This window comes from Indicator indicator, chromosome 25, assembly GCF_027791375.1.
Source record: "Indicator indicator isolate 239-I01 chromosome 25, UM_Iind_1.1, whole genome shotgun sequence".
Lineage (NCBI taxonomy): Eukaryota > Metazoa > Chordata > Aves > Piciformes > Indicatoridae > Indicator > Indicator indicator.
This window is the reverse complement of record NC_072034.1, coordinates 2,369,704-2,385,397: the sequence shown is the minus strand read 5'-3', so window position 1 is coordinate 2,385,397 and position 15,694 is coordinate 2,369,704. Positions and strand designations below refer to the sequence as shown.

General features: G+C 52.7%; 1 protein-coding gene across 1 annotated transcript in view; it reads right to left on the bottom strand.

Annotated features, from left to right (window-relative positions):
- Positions 1-15,694, bottom strand: part of ADAMTS3 (ADAM metallopeptidase with thrombospondin type 1 motif 3) — a 68,222-nt gene that overhangs the window by 29,336 nt on the left and 23,192 nt on the right. Inside the window, exon 4 of the mRNA XM_054392284.1 lies at positions 10,420-10,576. Coding sequence (XP_054248259.1) covers positions 10,420-10,576 — 157 coding nt within the window. The remainder of the gene's footprint in view (positions 1-10,419; positions 10,577-15,694) is intronic.

Genomic DNA, 15,694 nt, shown 5'->3' with positions numbered 1-15,694 from the left:
GGAGGAAAAAGAGGAAGGGAGGAAAAAGAGGAAGGGAGGAAAAAGAGGAAGGGAGGAAAAAGAGGAAGGGAGGAAAAAGAGGAAGGGAGGAAAAAGAGGAAGGGAGGAAAAAGAGGAAGGGAGGAAAAAGAGGAAGGGAGGAAAAAGAGGAAGGGAGGAAAAAGAGGAAGGGAGGAAAAAGAGGAAGGGAGGAAAAAGAGGAAGGGAGGAAAAAGAGGAAGGGAGGAAAAAGAGGAAGGGAGGAAAAAGAGGAAGGGAGGAAAAAGAGGAAGGGAGGAAAAAGAGGAAGGGAGGAAAAAGAGGAAGGGAGGAAAAAGAGGAAGAGAGGAAAAGAGGAAGAAAGAAAAAAGAAAAAGAGAAAAAAAGAGAGAAAAAGAGAGAAAAATAAAAAATAATAAAAAAAAGCTCCTCCTGAGCTGCAGAGCAAAGCTCCAAAGGCAGCTTGCAGCACAGCCATCACAGAGGAGGAACCTGCCTGGGGAGCTCAGAGCTGCTGTCAAACCATGCCAACCCTGCAGGCACTGAAGGGCAAACAAGAGGGGGCCCTGAGAGGGGATTTGATCAATGGTTATCAATATCTGAGGGCTGGGGGTCAAGAGGCAGGGGCAGGCTCTGCTCACTTGCACCTTGTGACAGGACAAGGGGCAATGGATAGAAACTCCAGCACAGGAGGTTCCACCTCAACATGAGGAGGAACTTCTTCACTGGGAGGCTCACAGAGCACTGGAGCAGGCTGCCCAGGGAGTCTCCTTCTCTGGAGACTTTCAGTCCCCATCTGGATGTGTTCCTGTGCGACCTGTGCTGGATTCTATACTCCTGCTCTTTGCACTCAAAGACCTCCAGAGGTCTCTTCCAAGCCCTAACATCCTGAGAGCCTGCAACCTGATCCAGTTAAAGATTGGGTTGGCCATTAGGAACAAACTCTTTGCTGCAAGAGTGCTCAGGGCATTGGCACAGGCTGCCCAGGTGGAGTCACCATCCCTGGAGGTGTTCAAGGCCAGGTTGGATGAGGCCAGGGGTGGTGGGAGGTGTCCCTGCTCATGGCAGGGGGGTTGGAACTGGCTTTTAGCTCAGCCAGTTCCAACCCCCCTGCCATGGGCAGAGACACCTTCTACCAGCCCAGGATGCTCAAGACTACATCCAGCCTGGCCTTGAACACCTCTAGGAGGGGACATCCACAACCTCCCTGGGCAACCTGTCCCAGTGTCTCCCCACCCTCACTCTCAAGAATTTCTCCCTCACCTCCAGTCTCAATCAATCAATGCAGAGAAGAAGTCACCACCTTGTTGCTCCCTGTTAAAGAGCAACTGATCACTAAAGGGAGACCCAAACCATTCTGTGACTCTTCTGTCTTCTAGTAGTAAAAGTTCTGGGCATCAGAAACTTGGAAGGTTGGAAGTGCTGGAAGCCTTGCAGAGATGTTGTTACTTATTCTTGGCAGGGAAACCTCTGCAGACTGATGAAGAGAAAGGGACTTGAAATAAATCAGGCAACCAGGGCTCAACCCCATGGAGGCCAATTGAGCAATACCATTAAAATAGCAAAGCAGAGCCTCAAATGCATCTGTTTGCAAATCCACTTGTGTTCAGGGATTAAAATAAAAATAAAAAACCCCAAACCCAACATTTCCTTGGCTGTGGAAGAAGCTGAGCTGAGCCCAGATCTGTGCTGGTGAGGTTTAAGGAGAAATTCTTCACAGGAATTAGCAAAATGAATGATTTGGGTCCTGGATGCTCGCTGTGGGTTCAGTCTGAGCATTTTTCAGCTGAGGTAACAAATTCTTTTGTGAGCTGGGATTTCTCTGCATGGAATGGGTTGGGCTGGAAGGGACCTTGCAAGATCAGCCAGTTCTGACCTCTCTGCTGTGGGCAGGGACACCTCTCACCAGCCCAGGCTGCTCAAGGTCTCATCCAACCTGGCCTTGAACACCTCCAGGGAGGGTGCAGAGAGAAAGAGAAAACATTTGCCAGAAGAAAACAAGGTGTGAGACTGGACCAGGATGAAGAACAAGGGTGCTCTAGATGACCCATGGGGTATGGAGCAGGTTGGGAACAGCCCTGCTCCTGCACACAAGGGTCATGGTGCAAACTGAGCAACAGAGACTTCTGTAGAGTCTGGGGAAAATCCACCAAGATGATCAGAGGGCTGCAGAACCTCCCCTCTGGGGACAGGCTGAGGGAGTTGGGGCTGCTCAGCCTGGAGAAGGGAAGGCTGCAGGGAGACCTTAGAGCAGCCTTCCAGTACCTGAAAGGGGCTCCAGGAGAGCTGGGGAGGGACTGTTCAGAAGGGGCTGTGGGGATAGGACAAGAGGCAATGGTTTGAAAGTGGAGCAGGGCAGAGTTAGGTTGGACATCAGGAGGAAGTTCTGCACAGTGAGGGTGGGGAGACACTGGAACAGGCTGCCCAGGGAGGTGGTTGAGGCTCCATCCCTGGAGACATTCAGACTCAATGTGTCCCTGGGCAGCCTGATCCAGTTGGAGATGTCCCTGCTGCCTGCAGGGGGGTTGGAGGAGATGACCTCTGAGGGTCCCTTCTGACCTGCTACATTCCTTGACACAGCAGAAAGGGATCTGAGCCACACTCCCAAGGCTTCCCTTGGCCACTCCTAAAGGTCAGAGCCAGCACAGCTCTCCCTCACTGCCTGGCTTTCCTTTCCAAACCACACGGTGTTTGCCAGCCTGACCCTGCTTTCCCACAGGCCAGGAGCAGCCAGCTTCCCTCAGACACCAATTCACTTTCTTCCAACCCAAACTGCAGGCTCAGCCTGGTGTGTGTCTCCTCCTAACCTCCAGGATCCCAACCATCTTGCCCATCTCATCCCACGGCAGGAGGACACTCCAAGGAACGCTGAGGGCCAAGCCCTCTGGCAGAACCCTGCTGTTTGCAGAGCAAACAACAGCTGGGCCATGCTGTTACTCCATGGTGGTTTTTTCTACCACTGCCCTTTGGAAGGATTTATGCACTTTGGTAACCCAGCAAGTAGAGCTGAAGGAACTTGGTCCCCTGGGAGCAGAGCTAAGAGCGAGGCTGAAGTTCTCCTGTGAGTCATCTCCAGGCATGCTCCAGTTCTGCCCAACAGCACTTTACTCCCCCCTTAGCATCTCAGAGGGACAAAAGGAATGGCCCTGGCAGAAGGAAAGTGCCACCAAGAGAGAGCCCAGCCTGCCAGGCAACCACTGCAAGCATCCAGATCCCTCGTTCAGAGCACCCAGCAGCGGTTAGGTAGCCCAGGGAGCTGGTGGATGCTCCGGGAGTGCACTGCAGGTCAGCATTCCAACAGCAACAAACAGCTCCAGAGCCAAGCAGTTTCCAGACACCACATGGACCATGAAAGCAGCCAAGATAACACCTCCCTGGAGGTGTTCAAGGCAAGGTTGGATGAGGCCTTCAGCAAGCTGGGCTGGTGGGAGCTGTCCCTGCCCATGGCAGGGGGTTGGAACTGGATGAGCTTTAAGGTCCCTTCCAACCCAACCCATGTTGTGAATCTTGGAATTTCCATTCTACACATGGCTACAGAGATGCTGAGGGGACTGGAACAGCTCTGATGAGGAGAGACTGAGAGGATTGGGGTTGCTTAGGCTGGAAAAGAGCAGCCTGAGGGGAATCTCATCAATGCTGATCAATACTTCCAGGGTGGGTGGCAGGAGGATGGCACCAGGCTTGGTTCAGTGGTGCCCAGTGACAGGACAAGGGGCAATGGGCACCAGCTTGACCCTCAGAAGTTCCTTCTGAACATGAGGAGGAACTTCTGTAATGTGAGGGTGCTGGAGCCCTGGAGCAGGCTGCCCAGAGAGGTGGTGGAGCCTCCATCTCTGGAGACATTCCCAACCCACCTGGAGGTCTTCCTGTGTGACCTTCTCTAGGTGACCCTGGCTTGGCAGTGGGGTTGGAGTGGATGATCTTCAGAGGTCCCTTCCAACCCCTACCAGATTGTGATTCTTCCCTATAGAATCATAGAATCAGTCAGGGTTGGAAGGGACCACAAGGATCAGCCAGTTCCAACCCCCCTGCCATGGGCAGGGACACCTCACACTACATCAGGCTGGCCAGAGCCTCATCCAGCCTGGCCTTAAACACCTCCAGGGATGGGGCCTCAACCACCTCCCTGGACAACCCATTCCAGGCTCTCACCACTCTCATGGGGAAGAACTTCTTTCTCACATCCAGTTTGAATCTCCCCACTTCTGATAAAGCAGAGCTGATGCCACCACATCCAGACCCCTCCAGAGACACAAACTGAACTCAGCTGCCCCCTACCCCCTCCAGTTGGACCCTTGCCTGTTCCTACATTTCTCAAATCCTCCTCCAAACCCACAGAGCAACAAACCCACTAAAAGCAGGAGGGCTTGCCCAGGTGTCCCACCACCTAAAATCCAGGGGGAGAACATCCCCCACCCCTTGGAGGGGCTGAACATCCCCACGCTGTGCTGTGACACACACTGCCAGCTGCTTCATTCATTTTTCCCAGCAAGGACAGGCTAAAAAGGTCAACTGCAGCATGGAGATTGCCTCCAAAATGAGGCTTTTGCCTTTTTTCCCCTTCCAGGGAGGCTCTGGGTGCTTTCACAGCCTCCCATTTCCGCCCCAGCTCTGCATGATGCAGATGTAAAAGACATAACCAAGCAGCAGCCCACACCAGCTGTGGGAGGACTCATTTCCTCCTGCTCCTGACCTCTCCTTCTCATGAGTTCAGCTCCATCAGGCAGCTCCTCTGCTTCCAGTCAGCATCTCCTCCTGCTTCCCCCCTCTGCTTTACAAGCAGGGTGAGGAAGGGCAAGGCTGAAGGCTGACTGGAGCCTGCACAGAAGGATCAGCCCTGGACACACCACTGGGTGACACACCACTGGGTACCACCCCCTGCTCCCCCTGCTTTCATTGCTGCCTCACCCAGCCAGCTTCAAAGCATCTTTAATCAAAGAACCACAGAATAGTCTGGGTTGGAACAGCCCTCCAAGATCACCCAGTCCAACCAGCAACCCTACCCCACCATGGCCACTAAGCCATGGCCCCAAGTGCCATGGCCACAGGATTCTGGAACACCTCCAGGGATGGGGACTCTACCACCTCCCTGGGCAGCCTCTTCCAGTGCCTGACCAACAGCTCTCCCCCACTCTGCAGAGCACCCATGCCACAGAGACACCACCATGGCCTTGAGCCCTGCTCTGGTCCTTGCCAAAAGGAATTGTTCTCCTTATCCATCAGAGACAGGAGTGGTTCCCCTGGGATGCTCCTCCCTGACATGACACTGGGACTGTCCATTAGGGTAGACATAGAAGGTCACAAAGGGAGCTCCTGACTTCAGCAGATCCTCAGCTCTTAGGAGATCACAGCCTCACAGTATATCAGAGGTTGGAAGGGACCTCAAGAGATCATCAGGTCCAACCCCCCTGCCAGAGCAGCATCACTGAGGGTAGCTAACTTTAAGGACATCAGCTGATGACAACAGAGGCTCCCTGCACATGGGCACAACTGCTTACAGAGTCAGCATAAGGCTGGGGAGACACTGGCACAGGCTGCCCAGGGAGGCTGTGGATGTCCCCTGCTTGGAGGTGCTCAAGGCCAGGCTGGATGAGCCCTTGAGCAGCCTGTGCTGGTGGGAGGTGTCCCTGCCCATGGCAGGAGGGGCTGGGACTGGCTGAGCTTTGAGGTCCAAGCCAAGCCATTGTAGGATGCTGTGGATCACCACTGTTCCCTGCCAGTCTTCCTCTTGCCAGGCAGTTCAGGGGCACAAGGAGTTTCTACTGGGCAGCTGTCTAAAGCATGGCTGCAAGCTGCATGTTCTGCTCTGCCTCCATGTGCTCCCCTTCCCCTCAGACAGGTTTCTGTGTGTTTCACTGCTCTGGCTTGGGATGCCTGCACTTGGAATCAGGCCTTCAGCCCTGCTTTCACTTCAGAATCATTTTCCTTTGTTGTTGCCAAGACCTGAAGATGACTTAAACAGATGGATGTCCCCAGTGCCATCACCAGGAGGCAGGAGGTGAGCACAACCTCCCCCCAGCACAGGCAGGGTGCTTCAGTCACCTTCTAGAACTTTTTGGATCCATTCCTGCTCAAATTCCTTTCTTCCTTAAGAAAACCTGAGAAGCCTTTTCCTCTGAGGTCTGAGGTTTCTTTTACTTTATCAGAACAAACAGCACTCATTGGTGGACATGAGTGGGGACAAGGGAAATGTCCAATTAGGTAAAAGGGGAGCAAACAGCCTAATGAGGGTCATCAGACACTGGAAGAGGAGCCCAGAGAGGTTGGGGGAATCTCCATCCTTGGAAACAGTGAAGCCACCACTGCTGAGTTCCTGTGGGGCTTTGACTCTGGAGCCACAGAAAGCCAAACAGAGAGGAGGACCAAAGGGAGCAGAGCTGCCCAAGACGACAGAGGGACTGGACTAGATGACCTATAAAGGTCTCTTCTGACCCCCAACATTCTGTGATTATGTGTCAGGATCTAATCCACAGCCTACAGGCAAGCACCCTGATGCCCCTCCACTCACTGATGCTGGGGGAAGAACTGGGTTGGATTTGGAAGCTGGGTGGAACCAGCTGCCCACAGGAGAAGCTCCCAACATTCATCCCAGAGGTCTGGCAACTCATTGCTGCAGTGCACTGCACTGCACTGCACTGCCCCCACCTCGGTGGCAATATGAGACATGGGGGAGAAACCCTTCCCCAAGCCAACTCCCCACCCAACTGTCCAGCCTCCCTCTGGTGACAGAAAAAGAGAGGAGAGACAACACTAAACCAAAGGCAATACCCAGCCATGAGATGAAGCCCAAACTCCACCTGAGGACAAGTGAGCCAAGCCCAGCTCTGACCTCTGAGGGCAAAGAGAGCTGCTCTGAAACCCACTGATGGGACAGCCCTCAGTACAGTGCATGGTGCCCCTGGGCCATGCTCACCAGGAGACATTCTGATTGAGACCACACCAAGAGTGGCTCTGTAGAGCCCAGCTCTGTGCTAATCACTTCACTCCAAGCTGAGAGCCAAGCAAGGGAGGTTCCATCCAGTGCAGGTCATGCCTGAGCAGGCTGAGGGCACACTGCTGTGGTTGCACACACAGACCCCAGCCCTTGCATTGCACTCAGAGATGTTAAGCACCTGCTTCCACTTCTGCAAGTGTTTGATGGGTTTCTCACTATTTTTCCCTCCCACTTCTCCTCCTCCTTAGCCCCTTTCCTTTCTTCCTTGTCCCTCTGTGTATTGCAAACACATCCAGCACCACTTACTCCTTTTCCTTGGCACCACACTGGTCCTGTTTGAAAAGCCACTTGCTGACCACCTTGCCTGGCACTCAGCAAGCTGCTACCTCAAAACCAAGAGTAGAAAACCTAACACCCCAAAATCCAACAAATATCCCATCCAGACCCACCTTGCCTGGCACTCAGCAGGCTACTACCTCAAAACCAAGAGTAGAAAACCTAACACCCCAAAATCCAACAAATATCCCATCCAGAACCACCTTGCCTGGCACTCAGCAAGCTGCTACCTCAAAACCAAGAGTAGAAAACCTAACACCCCAAAATCCAACAAATATCCCATCCAGAACCACCTTGCCTGGCACTCAACAAGCTGCTACCTGAAAACCAAGAGTAGAGAACCTAACACCCCACCAGCAAATATTCCATGCAGAATTTCAAGGAACCCTATCAAGTTTCACTTTTAGAGGGGAAAATAAACAAACAAACAAACAAAAAAAAATCTGATTTTTTTTTTTTACAAGGCCAAACCAGCAGGCTGGATGAAGAGGCAGGATGTCATCAGCTGAGTAATGTGCAGTGTCTAAAATACCCTCCTTCAGCACACAGGTCATGAGAAATTCTGGTGAGAAAGAGTTCAGACACCTTCTGGCAATGACCACGTCTCCAAGAAACACTGAAGTGCCTTGGGAAGTGCTGAGGGAGGTCTCCAAAGCAGGCAAAAGTCTTCCCATTCTCCCACCTTCTATTCCAGGCTTTCATTCCCAGGCAACCAGGAGCAATTCCCAAATCATTTCTTCCTCCTACATGTTTCCCACCTGGGACAAAGACACTGGAAGCCAGCTCCATGGCAACCCCATCAGCCACAGAAGCACTTGGGTCCTTTGGGGAAAATGAGAAGGCTGAAAGGAAGCTGGGAGATAAAGGCTCCTGCTCCTTGTTTCCCACTGCTAGGAAGCAATTAGAAAGAGGCTTGGATCTGAAGCACTCTCTCTGGGGGGAAGAGGTTGTCACTTAAAACCACACCATGATGGGGAGGGAAGATGAAACAGGAGAAGGCTGAGTGCATTAAGATGCTGTGGAACCTCCAAGCTTGGTCATCATCCCACCACACCAAAAGGAAGTGGATGGAAAGACATCAGGACTGAGAGAGGAGGAGGAGAGACAACCCAAGCTCTGTGGTCAGCTCAAGCAGAGCACGACCCAAGCCCTGCCTCATCAGCCCACTGACCCCCAGCTGAGCCTTCCCACCGACTCCACTGCCCTTGGAGCAGGCTTTCACATCCCTGAGAAATGCAGTTGGGGTTTCCTTTCACCACACTCCTGAGCCTGAGTCAGCAGAACTTGCAAAGAAGGTCTCCAGGGTGCAGCTTTGCCTCTCAGCTCCACGGTTCCCACCGTTTCTCCTGGGCTTTGGAGGACTAAGGTTAAGGATCAGGCAACCTGGAGCTGCTTGGCAGCTCATCAGCAAAGCAGAGCAGATTCTTTTCATCCCACCCAGACAGGATGATATCATCAGGAGACTTTCAAACCCTTCCAGCTGAGCCTTTCTTTCCCTTCCCAAGTGGAAAGCTGGTTTGGTGATAAGATCTTAAAGTTCCATCTCAATGATGTTTTAATGGGAACAGCCTCATCCATTCTCCATTTTTTTTTTGCCTCAGCTCCCCTCTCTCTGCCCTCCAGAGCCTTTTGATCTTTGTTTCTTTTTGCCCCTCAGAATACCTCTTTATTTCTCTTCAGCAGCTGTTATTTGGGTACAAGAGCCCCAAGGTGAGCACCAATCCTTACTCCTTGCAGCACACAGGTCTTTGGTGTCTTGAAGACCAAGACCTGAATTCCTGGGGAAGCTGAGCTTGCAGAAGTGTCTTCCCAGGGCAAAGCTGATGTGGGAAAGCTGTTAGGGAACAACCATGCACATCAGCATCAGTGAGGAGCTCTAGAGATCATCCTGCTCTGGGATGGGGCTCCCAGACTCTACCTGAGCAGAGGATTCAGAGACCATCACCTTCCCACCATCTACACACTGCACTGCAAGAAGGAAACTGCAGATTAATGGAATGGGTTGGGTTGGAAGGGACCTTAAAGATCATCTAGTGCCTGCCACAGGCAGGGACACCTTCCACTAGCCCAGGCTGCTCAAGGCCTCATGCAGCTTGGCCTTGAACACCTGCTGGGCAACCTAATATCTTCAGAAAGAGCCTTGCAGAAACTGTCTCTATGGATAGAGCAGCAGACACCTTGTTGGGGTACCCAAACCAAGCACCTTTGCCAGCAGGTTGGGGTCTCAGAGGTTCCTCTCTGTTTAAAACTTGCACCTAATTCTAGCTCCCTGTGCTGTGTGCAGCTGCTTCTGCTCTTCTCAAAGCCTTTTCACAGCTCCAGGAGCCAGTGAACACCAAGTCCAGAGAGGAATCTGAGAAGCTGAGAGATGTTGAGAGGAAGGCAGAGCATGGAAGGGGAGTGGAGCTGCTCTTTCACCCTCAGCCCACAGTGTCAAACCCCTCAGCCTCCACTATGTGACCTCCAAAGCTCACCCAGTCCAACCCCCCTGCAGTCAGCAGGGACATCCTCCACTAGAGCAGCTCACAGCCTTCTTGAGCCTCACCTTGAATATCTCCAGGGATGGGACCTCAACCACCTCCCTGGGCAACCTGTTGCAGTGTTCCAGCAGCCTCCTGGTACAGAACTTGTTCCTCACATCCAATCTCAATCTGCTCTGCTCTCATTTCAAACCATTGCTCCTTGTCCTGTCCCTGCAGGCCTTTGGGAACAGTCCCTCTGCAGCTTCCTTGCAGCCCCCTTCAGGGACTGAAATGCAGGTCCAAGGTCTGCCTGGAGCCTTCTCCTCTCCAGGCTGAACACCCCCAGCTCCCCCAGCCTGTCCCATAACAGAGGTGCTCCAACCCCCTGATCATCTTCCTGGCCCTCCTCTGGAACCCCTCCATCAGGTCCATGCCCTTCCTGTGTTGGGGTCCCCCCAGCTGGATGGACATAGCCCTGCAGGTGAGGTCTCAGCAGAGCAGAGCAGAGCAGAGGGGCAGAATGTCCTCTCCCCTTCTGCTGGCCACACTGCTTGGGATGCAGCTCTCTTTTCAAATGGCTCAGGGGACAAAACAAAAAAAAAACAAAAGAAAGCCAAAAAAAAAAAAAAAAAAAAAGAGACAAAAGCCACCAGAGGCTTGAGCTGAGTGGAAGAGATTGGTAAAAGCAAGGAAGACAAAGTACTGTACCTTCTGTGTGGACATCAGGGAGGGAGTCAGTGGAGTGTGGCACTGCAGCTGACCTCCTGTAGACCAGGTGGATCCTTCCCTTCTCCTCCTCCATCTGCTTCCCCCGTTCCAAAGGCTCAATGAAGTATTCATCCTCATCAGTTCTTATCATGCCAGCCTGGGCAGGAAGAGAGAGAGAGAGAAAGACAGGAGGTCAATTGAGTGCTGGAGGACCTGGCCTAGGGCTTCAAACACCAGGGGGGAAAATAAGAAAAAATAAGAAAAAGGGGGGGGGAAATAAGAAAAAGGGGGGTGGGGAAATAAGAAAAAGGGGGGGGGGAAATAAGAAAAAGGGGGGAAGAGTAAGAAAAAGAAATAATAAAAAGAAAAGGTCTGGAGAAGAGGGCTGGGGAGGAGCAGCTGAGGGAGCTGGGGGTGTTTGGTGTGGAGGAGGCTGAGGGAGACCTCATTGCTCTCTACAGCTCCCTGAAAGGAGGTTGCAGTGAGGAGGGGGTTGGGCTCTTCTCCATAGTCTCAGGTGATAGAAGGAGAGGCAATGACCTGAAATTGTGCCAGGGGAGGGTTAGGTTGGAAAGGAGGAAAAATTTCTTTGCTGCAAGAGTGGTTAGGGATTGGAAGAGGCTGCCCAGGAAGGTGGTGGAGTCCCCATGCCTGGAGGGACTCTTGGCATGGCAGCTGGGGCCATGGTTTGGTGGCCATGGTGGTGCTGGGTTGATGGACACTATCCCAGGTGTGGTCTCACCAGGGCAGAGTAGAAGGAGAGAAGAACCTCCTGAGACCTGCTGGCCACACTTCCCTTAAACGCAAGAAGAGGCTGACAACAATGAGGGAGCTACAAACAGCATAAAGGTACCCTCCAAGGGCAGGTTAAAGGAAGGAATCACCTCCTGAGCCAAGATCAACATCACTTGGGGAGGAACAGGAGCCCACATAAATATTCATGGGGCACTAGCTGCTGGAGAGGAAAGAGGCATCCATTGAGAGAGCACAACAGAGACCTGTGGAGTGCCCAGGAAGAATGCAGACATTTAACTCCAACCCTGGGGTCACCAGCATGGGTGGGATTGTCAGAAAGTATTTTAGGAAGTGAAAAGCCTCATTTCTAGGGCAGGGCCTTGAATTCTCTGGGGGGTGGGGGGAGGTTCAAACACCCACCTTCAAACCTGAGGGAGTGAAAGGGGTTTGTGGAGCCAGGAGGCAGAGTGCCACTGGTGGCCATCATCAAGCCAAGTGCTGCTTGGAGAGCTGCTGGGCTTGGGGCAGCCTGCAGCACTTTGATTTTACAGAAGCAGCCTGCAGGAGGACATGTCTCCATCCCACCCAGCATCTGGTGTTCCTGGCATGGAGGTGAGAAGAGCTCTCAGCTTTGGGGGCCAGGCTCCACTGTCCTCCTCCAGCCCAAGTCCTGAGGATCTTCACCCTCTGACACCTCTGGATGTGGTGTCCCCAGCCATGGAGCAGCTTTTCCTCATGCACCAAGCACTCTTTTGCCTAACCTTAAAGGTTACCAGAGGGAGAAGTTCTCCACTCTTGTGGTTATAGAATGGAGCCATAGAATGGGTTGGGTTGGAAGGGACCTTCAAGATCATCCTGTTCCAATCCCCTGCCATGGGCAGGGACACTTCCTACCAGCCCAGGTTGCTCAAAGCTTCATCCAGCCTGGCCTTGAGCACCCCAAGGGAGGAGGCATCCACAGCCTCCTTGGGCAACCTGTTCCAGAGTCTCACCACCCTCATATTGAAGAACTTCTCCCTCAACTCCAGTCTAACTCTGCTCTCCCTCTTCAAACTATTCCCCCTTGGCCTGTCTCCAGAGACCATCTGCACCCTTCCAGGAGGATCCCTTCTGGTGCTGGAAGGCAGCTCTAAGGTCCCCCTGGAGTCTTCTCCTCCCCAGGCTGCACATCCCCAGCTCCCTCAGCCTGGCCTCACAGCAGAGCTGCTCCAGCCCTTGGACCAGGGGTGTTCAGTCTGGAGAAGAGAAGATCCTGGGGGGGATCTTAGAGCTGCCTTCCAACAGCTGAAGGGATCCTGCAGGAAGGCTGCAGAGGGACTAAAAAACGTCAGTCAGCCAACCCAGGCTTGATGACACCACACCAAGAAGGTGCAGGAGCCACAGAGCTTCACCACCTCCCCCTCCAGGAGGACCTTCATTTGTATTCCAGACTCTTTTACCCAGCTTCAGCCAGGGACTCCCCTCTGTCACACACAGAATAATCTGGAGGATGTGCAATTGGGGAGATTAAAAGCCTGGGGGGAAAAACACAAAACAAAACAAGACCAAAATGGAAAGCTAACATCACACTCAAGGCTCCATGCCCATCATCTCCAGATGGCTGTCAAGAACACAAGGAGCAGATTAAAAAGCAGGCTGGAGTCTGCCCAGCAGCAGGAGGTTGTCTGGATGAGGCCAAGCTGCAGTAATTGTCCTTGGTGAAAAGAAAAATAATTTAAAAACAACCACAATTAGCAACAAGTACAGGGAGCTGAGGAGTCCAACATCACCTCCTGGACCTTAGAATCACAGAATTGTCAGGGCTGGAAGGGACCTCAAGGCTCAGCCAGTCCCAACCCCCTGCCATGGGCTGGGACACCTCACACCACAGCAGGTTGCTCACAGCCACATCCAGCCTGGCTGCAAAAACCTCCAGGGATGAGGCTTCCACCACCTCCCTGGGCAACCTCTGCCAGTCCCTCACCACCCTCCTGGGGAAGAATTTCTTCCTAACATCCAATCTCAATCTCCCCACTTCCAGTTTTGTCCCATTCCCCCCAGTCCTACCACTCCCTCCAAAGTCCCTCCCCAGCTTTCTTGCCGCCCCCTTCAGATCCTGGAAGGCCACAAGAAGGTCTCCTGGGAGCCTTCTCTTCTCCAGGCTGAACAACCCCAACTCTCTAGGTCTAGAAGAAAGTTCCAGCTTGCGACCCTGCAGTAGCACAGAGGTGCAAATATGGACTCCTAGCATCATCCAGGTTGGAAAAGACCTCTAAGATCATCACCAAGTGCAACCTTCTCCCCAACACCTCCAGTGCCAGATCTGGAGTAATAAACACAGGCTATGCAGCAGGACTCTGCCTACTCAGTGCCATGGTGCAGCTGATTAGATGGTGCTGGGTGACAGGCTGGACTTGATGATCTCAAAGGTCTTTTCCAAGCTGGTTAATTCTGTGATTAATCCATCACCAGGTGGCTCTTAAAAATGGCAGGCAGGAGTATGAGCAGCAGTGGCAGACCTGGGCTGTCACTTCAGGACATGGTTTAATGGCCATGGTTGGACTGGATGCCCTTAGAGGGCTTTTCCAACCAAAACAATTCTATGCCTGAAATCTCTTCCCACTCTGGCACACAAACCACTTCCATGGCTTGGTAACAAAACCTCCTAGAAGATCCTCCATGCATGACCAAGTGAAGTAAGAAAGTTGGGTGACAAAGAGCTCAGAAAAGATTTGTCCTGCATGGTAAGTTTAGAACTTTGGGCCATGGTTGCACTCAGGTTGCCCAGGGAGGTGGTGGAAGCCTCATCCATGGAGGTTTTTGCAGCCAGGCTGGAGGTGGCTGTGAGCAACCTGATCTGGTGTGAGGTGTCCCTGCCCATGGCAGGGGGTTGGAACTGGCTGAGCCCTTCCAACCCTAACAATTCTATGGTCTCAGAGGGCCTTTCCCAACCCCAACAGTGCTGTGGTTCTAAGCAAGCTGGGTGCCAGAAGTCTCATAAAAAGATCTGCCCTGCATGGCAAGTTAAAACAAGACCTGTGGGAGATGGTTTCATGGCCGTGCTTGGGCTCGGTGGGCTCAGAGGTCTTTCCCAACCCAAACAATTCTTTGATTCTTTGGGTGGCAAAAGTCTCATAAAAAAAGATTCTCCATGCAGGCCAAGTGGAAAGAAGCAAGCTGCTGGTGCTGACCTGGCTGGTTTCAGCAGCAGACTTTATTTCACCTACCACAAAGCTCCCAGAACCTTTCTTCTGACCATTCTAGGGATGCAACTAGAAAATGCTTCCCTGTAGCCCTCTGATTCCTCCTTTTTTTTTTTTTTTTTTTTTTTTTTTTTTCCCTGCTGGACAATCAGAGGTGGCCCCCAGCTCTCTCCTGCAGCTCCCTCAATAGCAGCCCTGTTGAACAGCATCAAGAGCTCTGTGTTCCCTCCAGTTAGCATCCCAGCAGCAGCCCAGCAGACACCACATCCTGCCAAGACAAACACATGGGGCCTGGGTGCAGGGGAAAAGAGGGGGAGCTTCTGGAGACAGCCCTCTGCAGTCTGAACTTCTTCAGGAGGTGGATATAAACCTGCTTTTATAAAAAAGAAGGTGCTGCCTGCCCTCAAACACACAGAGTGAGGGCAAAAATAAAAACACTGCAAGCTTTCAGCCCCTCTGTTGGCCCAAGGTGTGTGCAGCTCCATGGCTGTGCAGGACCTGCGTCACTGCTACCTGCTGCCTGCTTCCCTCCTCCACACAGCAGCACTTTGGGGAGCCTCACTGAACACTGCTTGATTTCTTGGAAGGAAGAGGGGAGTGGAATAAAAAAAAAATGCAGCAGAGCAAAGCCAAGAAGGTTGCTTTGCCCTGCAGCATGTTTCCCTTCTCCTGCCTCCACCAAAATCCAGCCACAGAGGGAAAGAAAGAAGTTTCCTGCCTGTGTATGTGGCTCCAGGCTTGCACCTTCACTCCCTGGGGTGGGTTTTTGTCTCTCAGATACGGTCAAGCATCCACTGGTTCTCCAGGTTTTTTCTCCACCAGCTATTCTGGAAGCTTCTGAAGCTGCAGAGTTGTAGAGTTTGCCCCATGATCAGAGGATCAGAGGGGTCGGGTTGGAAGGGATCTTTAAAGGTCACCTTCTCCATCCCCACCCTGCTGCCTGGCTCCTTCAGCACCACTGCCTTCAAGCTGCTCCTAGCAGAGCAAGCAGGAATTCCAAGCTCCTTTTGCCTGCTTGGAGGGTCAAGGATGGAGCAAAGAAGCTCAGGAATGCATCCTGGCCTGTGTCAGCAATGGTGTGGCCAGCACCACCAGGGCAGGGATCATGCCCCTGTACCCCATACAGGGGCACTGGTGGGGCCACTTCTCAAATACTGGGATCAGTTTGGGGCCCTGCACTTCAAGAAGGACATTGAGAGGCTGAAGCAGATCCAGAGAAGGGCAACAAAGCTGGGGAAGGGTCTGGAGAACAGGGCTGGGGAGCAGAAGCTGAGGGAGCTGGGGGTGTTCAGTCTGAGGAGAGGACACTGAGGGGAGACCTCATTGCTCTCTACAGTTCCCTGAAAGGAGGCTGCAGT